Source organism: Pongo abelii, chromosome 20, assembly GCF_028885655.2.
Source record: "Pongo abelii isolate AG06213 chromosome 20, NHGRI_mPonAbe1-v2.0_pri, whole genome shotgun sequence".
In the NCBI taxonomy this organism is placed as follows: domain Eukaryota; kingdom Metazoa; phylum Chordata; class Mammalia; order Primates; family Hominidae; genus Pongo; species Pongo abelii.
Genome location: NC_072005.2, coordinates 20402569 through 20427093, shown reverse-complemented (window position 1 = coordinate 20427093; position 24525 = coordinate 20402569). Strand labels below are relative to the sequence as shown.

At 43.3% G+C, this 24525-nt stretch overlaps 1 protein-coding gene across 5 annotated transcripts in view; it reads left to right on the top strand.

The window, feature by feature from the left end:
* Window positions 1-2325: 2325 nt before the first annotated feature.
* The window catches only part of ZNF682 (zinc finger protein 682), a 34930-nt gene continuing 12730 nt past the window's right edge, over window positions 2326-24525 (top strand). The window contains exons 1-4 of one of the 5 annotated variants that reach the window (XM_054540056.2): window positions 2326-2523; window positions 15043-15104; window positions 17808-17934; window positions 19076-19171. In XM_054540056.2, the coding sequence (XP_054396031.2) occupies window positions 15090-15104; window positions 17808-17934; window positions 19076-19171 (238 nt within the window). In that variant the 5' untranslated portion in view covers window positions 2326-2523; window positions 15043-15089. Of the gene's footprint in view, window positions 2524-2547; window positions 2693-14496; window positions 14950-15042; window positions 15105-17807; window positions 17935-19075; window positions 19172-24525 lie in introns of those variants that run through there. The other 4 variants (XM_054540057.2, XM_024237273.3, XM_054540058.2 and 1 more) reach the window with 4 other exon arrangements.

Genomic DNA, 24525 nt, shown 5'->3' with positions numbered 1-24525 from the left:
TAGCATGGTTTTTTGGGGTTTTGTTTTTTGTTTTTTGTTTTTTTTTTTTTGAGACGGAGTCTCGCTCTGTCACCTAGGCTGGAGTGCAGTGGTGCAATCTCGGCTCACTGCAACCTCCGCCTCCCAAGTTCGAGCGATTCTCCTGCCTCAGCCTCCCAAGTAGTTCGGATTAGAGGTGCCTGCCCCCACGCCCAGCTAATTTTTTGCATATTTAGTAGAGACGGGGTTTCACTATGTTAGCAAGGCTGGTCCCGAACGCCTGACCTCGTGATCCACCCACCTCGGCCTCCCAAAGTGCTGCGATTACAGGCGTGAGCCACCGCGCCCGGCCAGTAGCATGATTTTAACTTTTTGGGATGTGATTTTGTTTTCAGCAAGGTTCTCCCCGGAGAATGATGCTCACCGGGACCAGGGCACACAGCACAGTGCCCTGTGCATAGTATGCACTGAGCACACATGGAACCAGGTTCAATCAGGAACAAAGCGAATAGCAGAGGCTGGTTCTGCAAAGTATAGTAAGTGGGAAACGAGTTAAGATTGTAAGGTCACAACTCAGTAGCATTTGAAAAACCATTTATAACTAATTCATCAAAACTGTTGGTGAAGGCCAGGCGCGGTAGGTCACACCTGTAATCCCAGCACTTTGGGAGGCCGAGGCGGGTGGATCACGTGGTCGAGAGATCGAGACCATCCTGGCCAACATGGTGAAACCCTGTCTGTACTAAAAATACAAAAAATTAGCCGGGCATGGTGGCACACGCCTGTAATCCCACCTACTCGGGAGGCTGAGGCAGGAGAATCCCTTGAACCCGGGAGGCAGAGGTTGCAGTGAGCCGAGATCATACCATTGCACTCCAGGCTGGGCAAAAAGAGCGAAACTCTGTCTCAAAAAAAAAAACAAAAAACTGTTGGTGAAAAGCAGTGGTTTGGGTACTTGGCTACACACTGTAATCACCCCTGAGAGCTTTAAACCATATTGTTGCCCAGATCCAACTCCAAGGATTCTAATTTAATTGGTCGGTTGCAACTTGGGCTTCAGGGATTTTAAGTTTCCATCCTGCCCCGCCCCGCTAGTCATTCTTCACACACACCCCCTCCCCCACCAACAAAGTCTCACTCTGCAATGACGCAATCTCCACTCACTGCAACCTCCGCCTCCCACGTTCAAGCCATTCTCCTGCCTCAGCCTCCCGAGTAGCTGGGACTACAGGCGTGTGCCACCATGCCCGGCTAATTTTTGTATTTTTAGTAGAGACAGGGGTTTCACCATGTTGGCCAGGCTGGTCTCGAACTCCTGACCTCAGGTGATCCGCCTGTCTCGGCCTCCCAAAATGCTGAGATTACAGGCGTGAACCACCGCTCCCAACCCCGCAGGTGATTTTTATTTGCCAGGGGTAAGAAGCACTGGATCTGATGAGGAATGCATTAGCTGTGAGTGATTTTCATGTATGCTGCAGGGATTTGCCCCATGGCAACTCTGGAGACTGGGGTTTTAGAAAACATCCTTGCCCTGTTAAAAATTAGAAGATGACTTCAAGACATACTTAGCAGCTTGGCTAAATTGCAGAAAGAGAAAATGCCTTCTTCAGAGATCTTTTTTTTTTTTTTAACTGGGTTTCACTCTGTCACCCCGGCTGTAGTGCAACGGTGTGATCGTGGCTCACTGCAGTCTTGGTCTCCCAGGGTCAAGTGATCCTCCCGCCTCAGCCTTCTGTAGCTAGGACTACAGGCGTGCACCACCAGACTTGGCTAAATTTTTAATTATTTTTTGTAGAGATGGGGTCTCGCTATGTTGCCAGGGCTGGTCTTAAACTCCTGGCCTCAAGTGATGCTCCCGCCTCAGCCTCCCTAGTAGCTAGAACTACAGACACAGGCTACCACGCGTCGTTTCTTTTTTAAAATGTGGCTACTAGAAAATTTAAAATTCATATGTGCTTCACCGTTTATTTCTTAGAGAATTGCCTCCCTTGAGACATCTTAGGCTGCCTGCTCAAAAGACTAGAGGCTAGGAAAGTGATGAAATCTGAAATTTTAAAATCATTGTCATTATATTGTTTCCATTTGTGAATAACATATGTATATTATTCACAAATAAAGATAACCTTATATACAAAGTTAAATGCAAATGTTCCCCAGGAAGGGCCAGTTTCTAGTTCAGGAAGGAAGCGCGCCAGAAAAGGGTTCAGGAAAAACCTGTAACTCTTGCCTTATTCAACCCATTCTCAGATGATGTCTCCTGTCACTCATGACGTGAGGGGGCGGGGAATGGAACTGTATCCAATCATGGGCGCTGGAGTGGGAACTGTCCAATCAGGTGCGCAGCCAAGGTAGAGGGGGCGGTGTCCTGGAGCTGGCGGGGCCTTTGTCTCGCTCCAGCCAGAGCTCAGGGTCCGTCTTCATTGCTTAGTATCCTCTGCTCTAGGAGGTCCCGGTGACTCTGTCGCAGCCCCTGTCGCCCTCTGACTTGCAGATGCTGTGAGATCCAGAGCTAAGACTCCAGGACATCCCGGAAGCCGAAAAATGGTGAGTGTGCCAGGCCGCGCATCCCGAGGTGGGGGCAGGGCTGGTTGAAACCGGCCGGAACCGGCTGTGACGGGACCGGGGCCTCCCCGCTGTCAGCTCCGTAGTCTGAGGACTCGAGTCCCGGCAGGCACAGCTCGGCCCTCGGTCCCCTCCGGGCACGGGATGCGAGGTGGGCCAGCAGCCGGGACCCTGGGCGGGCATCCCGTTCCGTTCTCCCGCATCCCGCGCGGAGCCCACCCTGGGAAGCGCCGCGCGCGTTCTTGCGTCTGCCCCGACTGCGGGGACAATGGGAGGGTCCTCAGGGCAGAGTCCAGACCCCGTGTGTGGTTTGTGCGTGGGAAGTGCTGTGATCCCGGGGGGTCCTCAGTCTTTTCCTTCTCCTGTTTAAAAACAATGGGAGTCACCTTTAAAATATTGAAAACTTATTGAAGTTAACAGTGATTCATGCTCGGAGAGCACCCAGCCACGGTTTGTGGTTGGGGGTCCAACCGAAGGGCTTGAAGGAAAGTTTTTTATAAGGTGCAGGAGGAAGCAAACCGAATTCAGTAACTGACTCGTTCCAGTTATGTAGTCATCTTACTTAGACTATTGAGGTTGTCATTGCCTGATTATGTAATCAGAAGTTAATTGAAGGTTTGTGGTTGTTTAAATCTGAATTTTGTTTCCCCCTAAGGTAGCAATTTACAGGAAATGTATTTGCCTTTGATTTTTTTTTAATGTAGGAACTCAGGGCACTAGAGCCACCTCAATCTGACCGCCTGCTATTTAATTAACACTCCTCAGGAGAAGTGGTTTTCTCTTGGATTTTGCAAATGTGTGACAAACAGAATCTCAAATCTACCACTCTGTTGCCCCAGCCTAACTCTGACTTGCAGTCGAATTTTAAATTTTCAGTTCTTTCCTGACATTCTTCAACACCAACTTCCCCTCTCTAATTCACAACATTATCAACTATTAGTCCTTTTTTGTACATTTCAGACACAGTATTTTGATTAATCATTATTTCAAAGAGCAGCGGATGGCACTTTTTAGAAAACGAATTGTTTTTCATTTGCAAACGTTTTACAGGAGATGAAAGCAGAGAATAATCCCAACACTCCACCATAAAAAAAAAAAAAAAAGACCAAAAAACAAAAACCTTTGTGCCAATCTCCCTTTAATCTTTCCTAGGCACAGACACCTTATCAGAATGTTTTTGGGTTGAGGTTCCACTTTGGAAACTTCACAGGGCAATGCATCTTCAGCCACCCTGTGTTATTTTCCTGGTTTTAAGTTTCAGAACTGTCTGGGGATGACAAGAGATGCCCACAGTCGCTGTGTCTCCTGAGGTGTCTAGTGAATATCAGCCCCTGGGTCATCTCCTCTCAGGGGCAGCCCGAGGTATGGGAATGCCGCCTCTCTGTGGAGTAGCTGGTGCATTGTGCCTGGGAGAAATCAGGTATACCTTTCCTCTGAAAGCAAATCCATTAGGACCTTAAGATTTTCTTCCCCAACTCCCAGTTTCCATTTCTTAGAGATACAGTGCTAGCCAGGCAATTGGATGGTGGTATTGAGGAGAAAATTTTCTCAGATTGTTGAAGAGAGAAAAAATATCCCCAAGGACAAGGAACACCCAACCCAGTGAGGCAGTGCAAAAACCTGCAAAGCAAAGTGCATCTAAGGGACACAGTGGGGCACAGCACAGTGGCTCTTGGTAGAAAGGTTATTGTCCACTTCAGTGAGCAGGATGGGGGCGGGAAAATGTCCCAAGTGATAGAATGGCTTGACTTGACATCTGAGTCAGATATGTCTGTGTTCCAATCAGCATTGCCGCTTCCTGAGTTTGTCACCTTGGAAAGATTTCTTTGCTTATTTTAACTTCAGTTTTTAATTAAGTGTAAATTGCATTTTATCAGTAGAGCTTGAAAGGTAACCTGTACTGGCAACCTGGCTTTTTCACCAACCCAGGCTTCTGTGCTACCTGATCATAGTCTCATCTGCCTACATGGACACGGGAAGAAGTCAGAGCATAGCCTCTCCTGGGACACGATCTATAGCATGAACCAGTCCTTCCCTAACCCTGTACTGTCCCACCCATGGCTTCTTGATAGCAACTTTCCCTCGTTTGTCTTTTAGTTCCCCCACAAACCCTTTTTTTATGTGCACACAGTGTGCCCAACGCCACCCCACAGTTGTCAGATGTCCAGTAGTTCAAGACCATGGGCCTAGACCTACCTTTTGCAGAAGCAAATACAAATTAGAAATAAGGGGCTTCATTCCCCCACTTGAAAATGAGGGAAGACATTTTGTTCTTTTGCCTTTTCCTAAAGGATATAATTTAGAAAACTTTTATTGTTGATTAATTTATTTTTTTGAGACACAGTCTCATTCACTTAGGCTAGAGTACAACGGCATGATCATAGCTCACTATAACCTTGAACTCTTGGGCTTAAGCAGTCTTGCTGCCTCAGCCTCCCAGTTACCTAGGACTATAGGCATGCACCAACTTGCCTAGCTAATGTTTTTTTTTTTTGGTAGAGACAGCATCTCACCATGTTCCCGGAACTGGTGTCGAACACCTGGCCTCAAGAGATCCTCCTGCCTTGGCCTCCCAGAATGCTGGGATTACAGGCATGAGCCACCATCTCTGGCCTAGACAACTTTCATATGTACCTTTTTTCTCTGCGTCTTCAAAATATATGTAAATCTTTTTTTTTTTTTTTTTTTTTTTGAGATGGAGTTTCACTCTTGTTGCCCAGGCTGGAATGCAGTGGCACAATCTCGGCTCACTGTAACCTCTGCCTCCTGGGTTCACGCGATTCTCCTGCCTCAGCCTCCCGAGTAGCTGGGTTTACAGGCACCTGTCACCACACCTGGCTAATTTTTTGTATTTTTAGTAGAGACAGGGTTTCACCATGTTGGCCAGGCTGGTCCTGAACTCCTGACCTCAGGTGATCTGCCCACTTCACTCCAGCCTGGGCAACAGGAGCAAAACTTTGTCTCAAAAAAAAAAAAAAAAAGTATACACAAAGGATAGGATTTAATTCAGCAATCCAGAAAGCTAAAGGGTCACAGATACTGAAGGGTATCTCTTCAGTATCTGGAGAGAGAAAAACGATAGGTGTTTTCAATAGAAAACTGCTGCTCCAAGGTAACTACTAATATGTGGAGGCTGAAGGGCTTATGCTGCAATAGCAAGACCAGCGCAGAGTATGCCCTGTACCTTGGTTTCTATTTATATTTTAAGAACAGTTGGCATAGTTATATGTACTCTTGTGTAGACAAACTGCATCCATTTAAATTAAAGAGTATTTTTTTGGCTGGGTGCAGTGGTTCACACCTGTAATCCCAACACTTTGGGAGGCTGAGGTGGGAGGATCACCTGAGGTCAGGAGTTCAAGACCAGCCTGGCCAACATAGTGAGACTTTGTCTCTACTAAAAATACAAAAATTAGTTGGGTGTGGTGGTGAATGCCTGTAATCCCTGCTACTTGGTAGGCTGAGGCAGGAGAATTGCCTGAACCTGGGAGGCTGAGGTTGCAGTGAGCTGGGATCACACTACTGCACTCCAGCCTGGGCAAGAGAGTGAGACTCCATCTCAGAAAAAAACAAACAAACAGTATTTTGTACAATAGTGTGAATATAACAGCACAATATTTATTTTGGACAAACTGCTTTAAAATAATGATTTTAATATTCTGTATTCTTTTGAAATATAAATTATTTTAACGAATTAATATTACAGATAATTTTCTAATACTACATACATTATGACTAATATGTTAAAATTGTTTATCCTAAGATATTTATATCTTATATCAAAAGAAAATAGGCCAGGTGCGGTGGCTTACACCTGTAATCCCAGGAATTTAGGAGACTGAGGCGGGTGGATCACAAGGTCAGGAGTTCAAGACCAGCCTGGCCAACATGGTGAAACCATGTCTCTACTAAAAATACAAAAATTTGCTTGGCGTGGTGTTGGGCGCCTGTAATCTCAGCTACTTGGGAGCCTGAGGCAGGAGAATTGCTTGAAACAGGAAGATGGAGGTTGCAGTGAGCCAAGATCATGCCACTGCACTGTAGCCTTGGCAACAAGAGCAAAACTCCGTCTCAAAAAAAATTTAAAAAAAGAAAAAAATATAGTAGCAAATTGTTACAATAGATATTAACCCCACCTCTGTCACATCAATTAATGTGCTTATTAATTAACCCAACAGATATGATTATAGGTCAGCATGATTTTAGTGTCTATATGTATATATGTATTTGAGACAGAATTTCAGTCTGTTGCTTAGGGTGGAGTGCAGTGGCACGATCTCTGCTCACTGCAACCTCTGCCTCCCAGGTTCAAGCGATTCTCATGCCTCAGCCTCCTGAGTAGCTGGGATTACAGGCACGCACCAACATGCCTGGCTAGTTTTTGGATTTTAGTAGAGACAGGGTTTCGCCATGCGGGCCAGGCTGGTCTCGAACTTTGGACCTGAGGCGATCTGCCCGCCTCAGCCTCCCAAAGTGCTTGGATTACAGGCATGAGCCACCGGGCCTGACCTTATTTTTTCTTTTCTTTTTTTTTTTTTTTTTTTTCCGAGATGGAGTTTTGCTCTTGTTTCCCCAGACAGGAGTGCAATGGCGTGATCTTGGCTCACTGCAACCTCTGCCTCCCAGGTTCAAGTGATTCTCCTGCCTCAGCTTCCTGAGTAGCTAGGATTACAGGCATGCGCCACCAAGCCTGGCTAATTTTTTTAGTAGAGATGGTGTTTCACCATGTTGGTCAGGCTGGTCTCAAACTCCCAACCTCAGGTGATCCATCCGCCTCGGCCTCCTAAAGTGTTGGGATTACAGGCGTGAGTCACCGTGCCTGGCCCTATTTTTTCGTTTTACTAACTTAGGCATGCAGCATTTATAGAACTAATAAATGCAACGGATGCAGTGACCCACCCATGGATATAATAGCTCTTCAGTTAGCTATGCCACAAGCTCAGATATAATTCCAATATGTGAACAACGCTGGTTTCCTATTCCTCATCAAAAGATGCTGGTGGATGTTGTTAGATGGCTTCCAATATAAATCCCCAGTCCAATGGCCAGCAGATGAGACAGCGGCAAAGATGGAAGAAAAACCTCTAGAAATTCTGCATAGAATGTGTATCTGTTCTTCAGAATGCGTGTGTTTCTCATTCTGAGAGTAGCTGTGCACTTTGGTTCTTTAAAGAGAAACTCATTGGGGGGAATATTTTCTTGCTCACTTAACCAATCCCATATCTAATCTGAGTATTCCTTCAATATGCTTTCAATTTCTTTCTTTCTCTCAATATAATCTTCCACAGACTTAACAACTGTTTTTCTCTCCAATGCCTTGGGTGTTTCAGAAGCTCTGTTGGTTCCTTGTGTCTGTGAGCGAGGTGGGCTGTCACGGTGACAACTCGTGGAGCAACTCCATCCAGACTTCTTGCTGGGCATCCAGTCTCCATCCAGACTTCTTGCTGGGCATCCAGTAGTACTTTTTCCATGTCATCGTTGTCAGTAGAAACTGAGGCTGGAGGCCAGGCGTGGTGGCTCATGCCTGTAATCCCAGCACTTTAGGAGGCCAAGGCAGGAGGATCACTTGAGGTCAGGAGTTTGAGACTAGTCTGACCAACATGGCAAAACTCTGTCTCTACTAAAAATACAGAAAATTAGCCAGGCGTGGTGGCGGACGCCTGTAGTCCCAGCTACTGGAGAGGCTGAGGGAGGAGAATCGCTTGAACCCAGGAGGTGGAGGTTGCAGTGAGCCGAGATCACATCACTGCACTTTAGCCTGGGTGACAGAGCGAGACTCCATCTCAAAAAGAAGAGAACCCCAGAAACTTAGGCTGGAACACCACTTTTATTTCCATTATTGTGAAAATATAATTATAACCAGGAGTGCTCCAGGCCCTCCTCCTGCAGCTTAGGGCTCTGCTCTGTGGCATGGTGCTGGAGCGCAGATGCAGCAGTGAGGGTCTGTGTGGGCTGCAGGCTGTAGGCTAAGCTTCACGGTCAGAAGCACCATGGCCCAGTACTCTGAGTCAGGAACCATTGATTTAATATATAAATAGCCAAGAACATAGATCCCTCTTCCACAGTTTCTTTTTTCTTTTTTTGAGACGGAGTCTCCCTCTGTCACCCAGGCTGGAGTGCAGTGGTGCAATCTCGGCTCACCGCAACCTCCACCTCCCAGGTTCAAGCGATTCTCCTGCCTCAGCCTCCCAAGTAGCTGAGATTACAGGTACCCACCACAACGCCTGGCTAATTTTTTGTATTTTTAGTAGAGACGGGGTTTCACCACATTGGCCCGGCTTGTCTCAAACTCCTGATCTCAGGTGATCTGCCCACCTCGGCGTCCCAAAGTGCTGGGATTACAGTAGTTAGCCACCGCACCTGGCACCACAGTTTCTATAGAGGAGTAAAACCCTACCTTCAGCAGGTACCTGAATTTGGCTCCAAGTTGCAAAACTACCTCCTGTCATGAAGATGTGGGAAGTTTATCTTTCATAGAATATAATCAACTGACCTCCCCAATTCCCAGGTGGATTTAGGATAAACTACCTACGACAAGTGAGTGCTGTCATGTCGTCTTCTTGAGGACTAATTATGACAACCTTCTTTCAATCTTCGCAATCTCTTAGCAAATAGCCTGCAGTTAATGTCACATTCTGGCTTAATTGTGTAATCTTACAGTTTTTGCTTTGTGTTCTGCCATTGTGGAGAGTTTTTCTGGGGTTGCAGATGATTGTGCTTTTAATTACATTTTTGAAAACACTGTCTGAAATGACCAGGTATGATATAAACATATAAGGTACCCATCAGACTTCACCCTAGAGGGTCTTTCCCTCTTGGGCTTCAAGTCACAACCCACAATTGTGCAAACCCCAAATTTGCAGGCAAAATGGTCTCTCTGCCTATTTGTGATCTATAGTCCCTTGTAGAGCAGTCAGATCAGATTTCTACAAAAATAACCTTACAGGGCAGCAACCAACCATTCCACCTCTTTCAGTGTCCCTGGCATCTTCAGATCTGAAATGAATTCAGAGACAATTAGGGCCTAGAAACCCTGTCAGGGTTACACATATGCATTGATTAGACCTAAGAATTTAAAATGTTCTCTTCCTCCTCCTGCACAAATGCCTGAGAATGTGCAGAGGGCACCTGCTGCTTTCCCACACCTCTGAAACCTAAATCTGAAACCCCCAAATTTGAATCCAGGCCCTGGGATTTGAGAAAGTAAAAGAACTTTTATCTGAGGGATGCAAGTTCTGTTAGTTATCGGGCTTAGAGAGACATTAAAACGAATCCAGAATTACGTCCTACTTCTCCTTTGAGCAATGTATTCATCTCTTGAAACTGCTTGTTACTGCCACACATAGCTATAAATTAATCTAATAATGCCACACAAGACACTATAGCCCATACCTTCTAGCTTAACCCTGTATAGCCAATCACTAATCAGTGTTATTCCTGTAAACTAATGAGAATCCTTGACAAAGAACTTTGTATCAGCCCCCTTTCTATTCCCCTTTTTTACCTTTAAAAATCTACCTCTTGACTGGGCGCGGTGGCTCACGCCTGTAATCCCAGCACTTTGGGAGGCCGAGGTGGGTGGATCACTTGAGGTCAGGAGATCGAGACCAGCCTGGCCAACATGGCGTAACCCCATCTCTACTAAAAATATTTAAAAAATTAGCCGGGCATGGTGATGCATGCCTGTAATCCCAGCCACTCAGGAGACTGAGGCAGGAGAATTGCTTGAATCAAGGAGACAGTTTGTAGTGAGCCGAGATCATGCCACTGCACTCCAGCATGGGTGATAAAGTGAGACTATCTCCAAAAAAAAAAAAAAATCTGTTTCTCACTGCTGCTATTCAAAGTATATATTCAAGCCAACTTGAATCTATGCTCCTGGGTTGCTATTCTTGGCTATTCTCAAACGTGGCACATATAAACTCTCTATTTATATTAATTTTACCTCATTTTTTTTTTTTTTTGGTTGACATTTCATTTATAATGTGTTAGAGCAGTCTCCATGACAGGATCTCTCCTTTGGTTTTGCGCAGCGTGCTATAACACCCAATAATGCACAGCCAGGTTGATGTCACTAGAATCTGCATATAAGCACTGGCTTCTGGGACTCATGAGACAGGGCCTGACTTTGGATTGAGAATGTACAGAAAGCCCATAGAAAACACTTTCTGCATCGTGACAGGTCAACATCGACATTTTAGAGCCCCACCCTTCAAAGTGTGGTCCTTGAATATTTCCAGATCTTGTCCTCTGACCTGCTGCAGTTGTGTGAGAGGCTCTTGGCGTAAATAGAATCTGATGGCAGAATCACCCCAGCTGTGGGGGGTCCAGGCCACAAAATATCTACAGCTATGGCCATAGCAACCACACCTACCTGTAAGCTGTGATACTGGAGTAAAATATTCCTGTCATTCCTCTTACCCAAGCTAACTGATTAAGGACAGGTGATATCACATATGGGTTTAGGATCTGAAGCTCTACCAGGGAAGTTCCATTGTCTATTCTGTTCCCACAGGATCAGTCTCAGTGTTTCCTGTTTGGATTGCTATAGGGACATCAACCCAGGGTGACTGTAGACCCTCTTCCCAGCACCTGAGAGTCTTTGAGACATTTGAGGTTGTCGTGTGCAGACTGGGGTGAGGCTGACAAGAGGGTCTAATTCTGCTACCATCTAAGAGGGAGGGGAATGAGTCATTCAGTGTTTCTTCTCTTTCTCACAAAAATAATCTCTTTGGTTGGTTCCTAGATGGGAGTTGTTCCAGTTTTCACTTGGGTGAAAAACAAGGAGAGCTGGAGACTTAAACTGATCAACCAATTGCTTTTATTTCATATGACAATTAGAAAAACAGATGAGGCAATCATAATCTCTGCAATCCAGGAACTGTGTCTGTGGCAAATGAATAAATGGCTGAATTTCACATCATGGGGTCAGTACAAAAAAGGGACGTGTGCAGGGGATTTAGGGCCACTTTCCTTATGTTGGGAACTCTGATGTCACCATCTGAAGGGCCACTCATGAACAGAAGAGTTGTTATTATTATAGTTATTTTTTCTTTTCTGTTTTTTGAGGTGGAGTCTCGCTCTGTTGCCCAGGCTGCAATGCAGTGGTGCGATCTTGGCTCACTGCAACCTCCGCCTACCGGGTTCTAGTGATTTTCTCCTGTCTCAGCCTCCTGAGTAGCTGGGATTATAGGCATGCACCACCACGCCCGGCTAATTTCTGTATTTTTAGTAGATGTGGGATTTCACCATATTGGCCAGGCCGGTCTCGAACTCCTGACCTTAGGTGATCCAACCACCTTGGTCTTCCAAAGTACTGGGATTACAGGCATGAGCCACTGCGCCCAGCCCTACAGTTATTATTTCTATTGCTTTTACCTTGTGAAGACTAAATATTTAGCTTCTAATATACGTGTCCTAGAAAACACTATGCATTTTGGTTAAATTCCTTGTTACTGTATGTTATAAAATAGACAGGGAATTGGGTGAAATAGATTAAAATCACACAAACTTGGGGAGTCAAGTTTCTCTTGGGCAGGCTTAGAAAACACAGAATTGGAAATACCCCAGTGACATAGAGATCAGAATTCTACCTAGGGCCCTTTCCCTGTCCCAGCCTTACCCACATTTCACCTCTTCTGAGGCCTCATCCAGGTCTGGCTCCACCTTGGAATCTCCATACAGAATTGATTAAAGGAGATCAGAGTTTGGCTCCTGCTGCCTCTCCAGAGTGGTTGCTCACAATTCTTCCAAACCCAAAAGCAGATAAATGGAAGCAAATAACTAAATATTTTTGGTCCTTAATTTTTTTTTTTATTTAAAACCAGTGTTTCTAGAGGCATACCACCTAGCAAACCATTTTCTATTCCTGCATATCCAGCAGTTGCTCCAGGAATCACAAGAAAGTAAATATAAACCCAATGCTAAGAAATTCCTTTGAACTACACTTAATTTTCCCATTCTATATTTCATTCTTGTGTCTATCTTCAGCTTTTATTTCAAGCTTTTTTTTTTTTTTTTTTTTTTTTGAGACAGGATCTCACTCTATCACCCAGGCTGGAGTGCAGTGGTGTGATCTCTTTTCACTGCAACCTCTGCCTCCCAAGTTCAAGCAGTTCTCCCACCTCAGCCTCCCAAGTAGCTGGGGCTACAAGTGTGAGCCACCACACCCAGCTAATTTTTGTATTTTTAGTAGAGATGGGGTTTCACGATGTTGGCCAGGCTGGTCTCAAACTCCTGACCTCAGGTGATCCACCTGCCTTGGCTTCCCAAAGTGCTGGAATTACAGGCATGAGCCACCGTGCCTGGCCTATTCCATGCATTTAAAAAAAAAAAAAGAAAGAAAGGCTGGGTGTGGTGACTCACGTCTATAATCCCAGCACCTTGGGAGGCCAGGGCACGGGTGGATCAACTGAGGTCAGGAGTTCGAGACCAGCCTGGCCAACACGGCGAAACCCCGTCTCTACCAAAAATAGAAAAATTAGCTGGGCATGGTGGCAGGCACCTATAATCCCAGTGACTCAGGAGGCTGAGGCAGGAGAATTGCTTGAACTGGGGAGGTGGAAATTGCAGTGAGCCAAGATCGTGCCACTGCCCTCCAGCCTGGGCAATAGAGCAAGACTCTATCTCCAAAAAAAAAAAAAAAAAAAAAATCAGTGATAGAACATGAAGAAATTTAAATGCTGGGCTTTTCATATAAATCCAGGGAATTATGGGACAGTTAGTACCCACCTCCTAGGGAGTTATGAGGATAAATTCACATTATGTCATCTTCCCAGCACAATGCTCTGTAGTGTGCTTCTGAGCACACAGTGCATGCTCCATCAACATCGCATTAATGCATGTGCGCATATTGTTTTCCAAATTCAGACTTACTCAGACATGAGCTGCCTGTGGAAACTTTAAAGGACCAACAGAGAATGCCATGTTTTAGAATAGTGATTGGTGGTTTTTATTTTGGACCAAAAGCATTTGTGTTGTAAGAAGTGTGTAGGTATAAGGGACTGTGTGCTGTGGCGCTTTGTCTAGTTGAGTGCTGTTATAAGTGATCTAGGGCAAGCAGGGTCAGCATTAGCTGGGAATGAAGCCAATCCATGGACCCCTTTCAAGCCTGCAGAATTGGCTGAGCACGGTGACTCACACCTGTAATCCCAGCACTTTCGGAGGCTGAGAAGGGCGGATCACCTGAGGTCAGGAGTTCAAGACCAGCCTGGCCAATATCGTGAAAGGCCATCCCTACTAAAAATACAAAAATTAGCCACCTGGGCATGGTGGCATGTGACTGTAGTCTCAGCTACTTGGGAGGCTGAGGCAGGAGAATCACTTGAGCCTGGGAGGCAGAGGTTGCAGTGAGCCGAGATCACGCCACTGCACTCCAGCCTGGGCGACAGAGTAAGACTCTGTCTCAAACAAATAAACAAACAAAAAAACCTGCAGAATCAAATTAGACTGGGGCTTGAAATACCAGATGATTTCTCTGCATATTAAAGTTTAAGAGGCAATTCTTAGCTAAGTGATTGTCAGCTCATCACATTCTAGTTAGGATTAAATGGCCAGTTTGAAGAAATACCCTTACCTGTGTCCTTTCGATGGATTGTGTTGGCCTGGGTGGAAGCATCCATGTTGTTTTAATTAAATGTCCCATGTAATTGTAAGATAAAGCCAGGGGCAATCATGAGGGCTCCCAGACATAATGTGAGAACTGAGTTCAGCCTTTTTGTGTGTGTGAGATAGTCTCACTCTGTCACCCAGGCCCCAGGCTGCAGTGCAGTGGCGCGATCTCGGCTCACTGCAACCTCTGCCTTCCAGGCTCAAGTGATTCTCCTGACTCAGCCTCCCCAGGCTTTGTTTTTTTTGTTTTTGTTTTTCTTTTTTGTTTTTTTAGATAGAGTTTCGCTCTTGTTGCCCAGGCTGGAGTGCAATGGTGCGATCTCGGCTCACCACAACCTCTGCCTCCTGGGTTCAGGTGATTCTCCTGCCTCAGCCTCCCAAGTAGCTGAGATTACAGACATGTGCCACCACCCTCGGCTAATTTTGTATTTTTGGTAGAGACAAGGTTTCTCCATGTTGGTCAGGCTGGTCACAAACTCCCGATCTCAGGTGATCTGCCTGCCTTGGCCTTCCAGAGTGTTGGGATTACAGGCATGAGCCACCGCGCCCAGCCCCCAGGCTTTGTTTAAAGAGAGGTCACGGGGCCTGCTGTGCTTGGTTTTCGTGGGAGCAGGGGAGTGGGGCCCATACTGCCTTTGCTGCAGCAGAAATTGCTGCCATCTCTGGCATGGAAGGGCATCTAAAGGCAGGAAACTAGAGACTCACATTTTAGTCTTTAGGTAGAAGGTCACTGTTCCTGAAATTCTCCTGTGACAATGACAAAGGACAAGCAAGTGTGGCCTTTTCTGCGCCTTTAAGGTACATCTGCCTATGGGTGCTGTGGTAGCAGGTGAAGGGGTTTTGCTGATGCTTTAAAAGGTGTATTCTCAAGTTACAGATGTGATTTTCCAGATAATATCACCTGAGAAGGAATCCCAAAGGAGGAGCAAGAGGAAGAAATGGCTGGTTCTCAGGTGAATGTGTCCCAGCTCAGGGGTGATGTTGTCTTTTCGTTCTTGAATGTCTTGGCTTTAGAACTTACAAACTTTTACTTCTCTACTTCTGATGTTCCTACCTAGCCAGTTTGTTTTAGATACTTTTTTTCCTCCTTTTCTTCTTATAAATATTAGTTCTTACTATAGTAGTTAAGAGGCGCTGAAAAATACTTCTCTTTTATATACCAGAGCCTTCTCCTTTATTCTTTGTATCCAGGCTTCTTACATACCATGACCAGTTCTCACCATCGAGTGTATGACCTGCAAGAATAAAAATGTTCTCTTTGTGACTGGGCACAGTGGCTCATGCCTGTAATCACAGGACTTTGGGAGGCTGAGGCAGGAGGATCGCTTGAGGCCAGGAGTTTGAGACCAGCTGGAGCAACATGGCAAAACCCTGTATCTACTAAAAATCCAAAAAATTAGCCAGGTGTGGTGGCACGTGCCTGTGGTCCCAATTACTTGGAAGGCTGAGGCAGAATCGCCTGAACCCAGGAGGCGAGGTTGCAGTGAGCCGGGATCACACCACTCACTGCACTCCAGCCTGGGCGATAGAGTGAGACTGTCTCAAAAATAAATAAATAAATAAAGTTCTCTTTGTGTCACATCAATGTGGAAAGGTGTAGATACCTAAGATCTCTATTAGGGATGGTGTAGGGTCCTCAGATATTAGTGAAGAGGGGAATGTGTATTGTTTAGGTTCCATCTGGATGTTCCATTAGCTCTATGCAGAAACAGGATTTTTTTTTTTTTTTTTTTTTTTTTTGAGACGGAGCCTCGCTCTGTCACCCAGGCTGGAGTGCAGTGGCGTGATCTTGGCTCACTGCAAGCTCCGCCTCCTGGGTTCACGCCATTCTCCTGCCTCAGCCTCCCGAGTAGCTGGGACTACAGGCGCCCGCCACCACGCCTGGCTAATTTTTTGTATTTTTTAGTAGAGACGGGGTTTCACCATGTTAGCCAGGATGGTCTCGATCTCCTGACCTTGTGATCCACCTGCTTCGGCCTCCCAAAGTGCTAGGATTACAGGCGTGAGCCACAGCGCCTGGCCAGAAACAGGATTTTAAAAATGCACATTTAAAGAGGATGGCACTAATTGCCCAGAATAACTCAGAAGATTCTGGAAAAGAGAATAGTTAGATAAGACTTGCTCTTTAAAATGCTGAGGAAAGACTATTTAAATACATTATTAGAGGTTATAAAACCTGGGAGATATCTGTAGCTTGAACTTTGCATAAAGGTGTTTCTTTATGCTTAGATTCAGGTTATAATTTACTTTTTGTTGCCAATAATATCATAGCTCTGATGATTGTCTGCCCATGTGTGTTGACACTGCACATCAATTTGTTCTATTGTAGTTCATGTTAATTTTTTTTTTTTTTTTTTTTTGAGATGGAGTCTCGCACTGTCGCCCAGGTTTGAGTGCAATGGCACAATCTTGGCTCACTGCAATCTCCACCTCCCACATTCAAGCAGTTCTCCTGCCTCTGCCTCCCGAGTAGATTACAGGCGCGTGCCACCATGCCCAGCTAATTTTTTGTATTTTTAGTAGAGATGGGGTTTCACCATGTTAGCCAGGATGGCCTCAATCTCCTGACCTCGTGATCTGCTCACCTTGGCCTCCCAAAGTGCTGGGATTACAGGCGTGAGCCACCGCGCCCGGCCCAATTCATGTTAATTTCAATCACTTGGTTAAGGCTCTCTGTGACAGATTTTTTTAATTATAAAGTTAATTGTTTTTATCTTTATTATTTGTAAGTACCTTGGGAGATTTACTGACTGATATACATAAACCATCACATTTAATCTGCAAACTTCCTTTCTTTTTAGATTCTCTTTGCTTAAAGCTTGCTTTGGAAAATGAAGGCTCATCTTTGTTTACTAGTCAGATAAACTGGGGCTCAACCACTTACTCTGTGTTTGACAAAATATTCTTGATTCGGACGCCTTGGTATCACTGGCTAGCTTGTTAGAAATTCAGAAACTCAGGCTTCACCTGAGATCACCTGAATCAGACTGCATTTTAACAAGATCTGTAGTTCATTGTTACGTACATTAAAATTTGACAGATACCTTCTAACCCATCATGACTTCTCTGTATGAATAATATTTACAACTTATTCTGTAATCTGTAGACATAAAACTCAAACTGTATATGCCTGTGTTTATGCCCTTAATTTTATACTGATTATTTAGAAAAGTATCTACATTGGTTTTATGGATTCTGTTTTCCTTTTTGTTTGTCGCCCAGGCAGGAGTGCCATGGCATGATCTCAGCTCACTGCAACCTCTGCCTCCTGAGTTCAAGTGATTCTCCTCCCTCAGCCTCCCAAGTAACTGGGATTACAGGCGTGCACCACCACACCCAGCTAATTTTTGTATTTCTAGTAGAGGCAGGATTTCACCATGTTGGCCAGGCTGGTCTAAAATTCCTGACTTCAGGTGATTTGCCTGCCTCGGCCTCCCAAAATGATGGGTTTACAGGCGTGAGCCACCAAACCTGGCCACGTAGATTCTATTTTCTTTCCTTAGTGTTAAAGAATACATCAGAAAATATTTTTGTTAAAAATACCAGATTGAATAATTCCAGTAACTCTCATAAGTCACAGCAATTCTCTCTTTTCACATGGAGTCAAGAACTCTGCCCGTTGACAGTTGGTCAGTATGTTTTGTTTTGTTTTTCAGGAACTGTTGACATTCAGGGATGTGACCATAGAATTCTCTTTGGAGGAGTGGGAGTTTCTGAAACCTGCTCAGCAGAATTTGTATAGGAAAGTGATGCTAGAGAACTACAGAAACCTGGTCTCTCTGGGTGAGAATAACTTCAATACACAATTCCTATTTCACACAAAAGATTTTATTTTCTTCCTCTGTAGAATGTTTGGTGGGGATTTCTGCTTCGTATAAATGAGTTTTAGATTTCTGCTTTCAAGGAAAATTTGGGGATTTATTGGGATAGAGAAGAAAGTTTTCAAGATGTTTTATGTTTACATTAACTTTCTTCTACCTTGAGGTGATGGGCATTTTTCACTCTAGTTTAGTGGTAATTCTTTTTTTTTATTTTATTTTATTTTATTTTTTTGAGATAGAGTCTAGCTCTGTTGCCCAGGCTTGAGTGCAGTGGTACAATCCAGCTCACTGCAACCTCCACCTCCTGGGTTCAAGTGATTCTCCTGTCTTAGCCTCCTGAGTAGCTGGGACTACAGGTGCCCACCACCACGCCCAGCTAATTTTTGTATTTTTAGTAAAGAGGAGGTTTCACTATGTTGGCCAGGCTGGTCTCGAACTCCTGACCTCACATGATCCACCCTCCTTGGCCTCCCGAAGTGTTGGGATTACTAGTGTGAACTACCCTACCCAGCCTTTAGTGGTAATTCTTGGAATTCCATTATAAAAATTCCTTTATAAAATATTATTGACCAGACCTTAAAATCCAACTTCTACCACCAATTTTCGATTAAGTAGTATTGGGTAGGGAAGCTAAAGACCCACAAATATAAAATATTCTAAACTTTCTGTTTAGAAATATTATTTTGTTATTAATTTTCTTTTCTTTTCTTTTTTTTTTTTTTTGAGATGGAGTCTCGCTCTGTTGCCAGGCTGGAGTGCAGTGGCACGATCTTGGCTCACTGTAATCTTTGCCTCCTGGGTTCAAGCGATTCTCCTCCCTCAGCCTCCCAAGCAGCTGGGATTACAGGCACGTGCCACCACACCTTCTAGTAGAGGTGGGGTTTCACCATGTTGGCCAGGATGGTCTTGATCTCCTGACCTCATGATGTGCCCGCTTTAGCCTCCCAAAATGTTGGGATTACAGGTGTGAGCCAACGCGCCTGTCCTTATTATTAATTTTCTAGAATCATCTATAATATTCTCTCTTCTCTACAGAGCACAACACTAGGTTGGTAATTGGAGAATCCCAGCAAGAATCACATTACTTTTTTCTAATAAAACAGGTCTTACTGTTTCTAAGCCAGAACTGATTAGCTGTCTGGAGCAAAGACAGGAGCCCTGGAATGTGAAGAGACATAAGACCATAGCCAAACCCCCAGGTAGGTTGGATGAATGAAACACATGCCACAGGTGAAAGCTCCAAAGGCCAAGAAGGAAGACAGACTTCAAGAGTTATTTGAGAAGCTCTGCTCCAATGGAGATGATTTTTGAGGAGCGTGATTGTTTCTTCTTGCTCTTGTACAGAGGCATCTTCTGTATAATGCTCCTAAATTCTCTAAAAAGTAACCTTCCTTTGAGGTTACAGTGAGAGCCAAAGTCCTCTTCATGGCTTATAAGAGACTTTATTATCTGACTGCCCTTTCATTGTCTTGGGGCACACAGAAATATATATGTATTTTTGAGGAACTCTATGTTAAACTATTTTTTTCTTTTTTTTTGAGAGAGAGTTTCGCTTGTGTTGCCCAGGCTGGAGTGCAATGGCACAATCTTGGCTCACCATAACCTCCGCCTCCTGGGTTCAAGCGATTCTCCTGCCTCAGCCTCCTGAGTAGCTGAGATTACGTGTGCCACCACGCCCAGCTAGTTTTGTATTTTTAGTAGAGATGGGGTTTCTCCAAGTTGTTGAGGCTGGTCTTGAACACCCGAACTCAGGTGATCCACCCACCTCAGCCTCCCAAAGTGCTGCGATTACAGGCATGAGCCACCACGCCTGGCCTTTAAACTATTTTTTAAGGTTTTTGTTTTGTTTTGGTTTGGTTTTGTTTTGTTTTTGTTGTTGTTTGTATTATGTCTGAAATGTGTGAGAGTATTCGTGATAACGGTATTTGGTTCCAAAATCCCAGTAACACCACAAACAGATGTGGTATGTTTTCTGCTTTATGATTTCTTATGAAGTTTCTTTCTTTTTTTTAATTTTTTTTTGCAACGGAGTTTCACTCTGTCACCCAGGCTGGAGTGCATGGCACCATCTTGGCTCACCGCAACCTCTGCCTTCTGGGTTCAAGCAATTCTCCCACCTAAGCCACCCAAGTAGCTGGTATTACAGGCGTACACCGCCACACCCAGCTACTTTTTGTATTTTAGTAGAGACGGGGTTTCGCCGTGTTGGCCAGGTTGATTTGGAACTCCTGACCTCAGGTGATCCACCCGCCTCGGTCTCCCAAAGTGCTGGAATTACAGGCGTGAGCCACCGTGCCCAGCCCCTTATGGAATTTTCAAATGTGATTCTACAAAAATTCCTACTCAGTAATTTTGTTATAATGCTAAGCATCTCCCTAAATATAAGGAAATCTAATGTTATTTTATTTCTACATTTTATATTTTTAGTGTGAACTAAAATTGGTAATTTAAACTTTATTTTCCCAGATTCTTCAACTATATTAGTTGAGGTGTGTATACATATACACACAGATATACCCACACATATACGTGTGGGGACCGTGTGGTTACTTTTCACAAATTAAAATTATATAACTATTTATTACGTAAAGTGTAATGATTTTGTATATGTAAACATTGTGAAGTGATTAATACAGTTAAGTTAATGAATGCATCTGTTACCTCACAGAGTTTTTTTGTTTTTTTTTTCTTTTTTGAGACGAGTCTCACTGTGTCACACAGGCTGGAGTGCAGTGGCGCGATCTCAGCTCACTGCAACCTCCGCCTCCCAGGTTCAAGTGATTCTTGTGCCTCAGCCTCCCAAGTAGCTGGGATTACAGGCTGGTCTCAAACCCCTGGCCTCATGTAATCCACCCTCCTTGGCCTCCGAAAGTGCTCGAATTAAGCCACCATGCAGAGTTTTCTTTTGCAGTGAGAACACCGAAGGTTTGCTGTCTTATTAAAATTTAAGCATATGGAGCATGTTTGTCCAACTCATGTCCTGCTGGCTGCATGCAGTCCAGGATGGCTTTGAATGTGGCCAAACACAAATTTGTAAACTTTCTTAAAACATGAGATTTTTTTAAAGCTAATCAGTTATCATTAGTGTTAGTGTATTTTATGCATGGCCCAAGACAATTCTTCTTCCAGTGTGGCCCAGAGAAGCCAAAAGATTGGATACCCCTGATATAGAGCATTATGATTAACTATAGCCATGATGCTATGCATTAGATCCCCAAAACTTATTCATTTCAGGACTGGAAGTATGTACTCATTGAACATCTTCCCATTTTCCCCACTTCCAGACTGGGTCAACCAGCTTTGTACTCTCTGTTTCTATGAGTTCATCCTTTTTAGATTACCCATAGAGGTGAGGATCATGCATTATTTTTCTTTCTGTGTCTGGCTTATTTCACTTAGCATAATGTCTTCCAGGACCATCCATGTTGTTGAAATGTTGGCAGGATTTCATGATTTATTTTATTTTATTTATTTTTTTTTTTTTTTATAATTTTTTTTTTTTGAGACCGAGTCTTGCTCTGTTGCCCAGGCTGGAGTGCAGTGGCGCGATCTCGGCTCACTGCAAGCTCCGCCTCCCGGGTTCACGCCATTCTCCTGTCTCAGCCTCCTGAGTAGCTGGGACTACAGGCGCCCGCCACCACGCCCGGCTAATTTTTTGTATTTTTAGTAGAGACAGGGTTTCACCATGTTAGCCAGAATGGTCTTGATCTCCTGACCTCGTGATCCGCCCGCCTTGGCCTCCCAAAGTGCTGGGATTACAGGCGTGAGCCACCGCACTAGGCCGATTTCATGACTTTTTATGGCTGAATAATACTCTATTGTGTATATATGCCATATTTTCTTTATCCAGTCAGTGTCCACAAACATTCAGGTTGTTTTCATGTCTTGGCAATTGTGAAATGAACATGGAGATGCAAATATTAGAAATACAGATTTTATTTCCTTTGGTTACATACACAGAAGTGGGATTGCTGGATTATGTGGAAATTTTTTTTAATTTAATTTAATTTATTTATTTATTTTTGAGATTGAGTCTCACCCTGTCACCCAGGCTGGAGTGCAATGGCACAATCTCAGTTCATTGCAACCTCTGCCTCCTGGGTTCAAACGGTTCTGCTGCCTCAGCTTCCTGAGTAGCTTGGATTACAGGCGACTGTCACCACATCCAGCTAATTTTTGTATTTTTAGTAGAGACAGGGTTTCACCATGTTGGCCAGGCTGGTCTCGAACTCCTGACCTCGTGATCTGCCTGCCTCAGCCTCCCAAAGTGCTGGGATTATAGGTGTGAGCCACCGTGCTTGGCCTAATTTTATTTTTTAAAGAACGTCCATACCGGTTTTCATAATGACTCTACCAATTTACAACACACCAACAATGTACAAGATTTTTTTCTTCACACACTTGTCAACACTTGTTATCTCTTTTTAAAAATGTTTTTATGCTTAACATTTCTTTCTTTTTTTTTTTTTTTTTTTTTTTAAGAGAAGGGGTCTCACTGTGTTGCTAACTAAGGCTGGCCTTAAACTCCTGGGCTCAAGCAGTCCTCTTACCTCAGATTCCTCATGAGCCACCATACCCAGCCCTATTCTTTTTGTTTGTATGAATTTGTGGGGTACAAGTGCAACCTTGTTACACAGATAGATTGCATGGTGGTGAAGTCAGTGCTTTTAGGGTATCCATCACCCAAAAAATATAAGTGTCTCTTGATAATAGACATCCTAACAAATGTGAAGTGATATTTTATCATTGTTTTGGTTTGCACCTGCCTGATGACTGGTGATGTTGAGGTCCTTTTCTCATACCTCTTGGCTCTTTGTCTTCACTGGAAAAATATCTATCCATTCAGTCTGTTTTTCAGTTTGGTTCTTATTATCATTCTTATTATTGTCTTTGCCTTTGATTTGTATGAGTTCCTTATATATTCTGGATATTAACTTCTTATCAGACGTATGGCTTGCAAATATTTTTTTCTGTCCTATAAGTTTCCTTGTTTTATTTTCTTTGCTGTGCAGAAAATTTTCAGTTTGATGCAGTCCCACTCATTTATATTTGCTTTTGTTGCTGTGCTTTTGGTGTCATACCCCAAAAAATAACTGCCAAGAACGGTATCAAATAGGATTTTCCATGTTTCCTGGATTATATAGTAATTCCATTTTTAATTTTTTGAGAAACTGTCATAGTATGTTTTTTACAGTAGCTGCATGATTTTTGCCTACCAGTGGCTCAAAAGGCCTCTCAATTTTCCATATCCGTAACAATTTTTTTGGGGGGGAGGGGTGGTTGCAGTTGTTAATGGCTCTCCTGATGGGTTTGAGGTAATATTTTACTGTGATTTTACTTTGTGTTGGTCTAAAAGTTAGGAATCTTGAGCATCCTTTCAAATGCTTATAGGCCATTTATGTATCTTCTTCGGAGAGATGTCAGTTCAATTATTTGTCTATTTCTTAATCAAGTTACTCACTTTTTATTGTTGAGTTTTAGACATTGTTTATATATTGTGAAAATTAACTCCTATCAAATATGTGATTTTCAAATATTTCACCCATTTCTTAGGTGACGTTTTCACCCCACTAAATTTTCCCTTTGATGTGCAGAAATTTCAAAGTTTGATGTAGTCCCATTTCTCTATTATTTGTTCCTTATGTATTTGATTTCAGATGTAAGAAAATGACATCAAATTCTTGGTCTTTTGTAACAAGAAATTAGTGCCAAGTCCAATGTCATATTTTCCCCCATATATTTATCTAGGAAGTTTGTTATATTTGTGTGTTCAAGTATTTAATCCATTTTAAATACTGTTTTTATATGGTGCATGTAACGGAAGGGCTCAACTTTATTTTTTTCATGTAGATACTCAGTTTTCAACATCATTTGTTGAAAAAACTATTTTCTTCCCCATTGTGTGGCCATAGCAATCTTATGTAAGTTTATTTGATTATGTACACACGTGCTTAATTCTGAGCTCTCTATTTTGGTTTATCATCCATTTATTTTTCTTTGTGCTAATACCACATTATTTCTATCTTTATAGCTTTGGGTAATGTGTTATAAAACCAGGAAGTGTAATACCTCTTTGTTGTTCTTTTTAAAGGATGTTTTGCTACTTATAGCTCCTAAAAGAATTTGAGAATCTTAAATATATTTCTGCAAAAAAAAAAAAAAAACTGCCATGAAGATTTTGATAGATATTACATTGAATTTGTACATGGCTGTGCATGTTGACATCTTAACAAAATGAAATTATCTGATCCTTGAGCAAGAATATGTTTGAGTGGGTTTAATTTCCACATTTTTTGGATTTACAGTTTTACTTCTGCTTCTGATTTCTAGTTTCATTCCATTTTGGTCAGAAAATATAAACTGTATGATTTCAGTCTCCTTAAATTTATTAAGACTTGTTATGTGTCCTAACAGAATGCTCTGTGTGTAATTGAGAATATTATGTATTCTGCTGCTTTTAACTGGAACATTCTGTATATATCTCTTAGGTCTAATTGGTCTGTAATGTTTTAAGTTTTTTATTTTCTTATTGATCTATCTGATTTTTTTATAT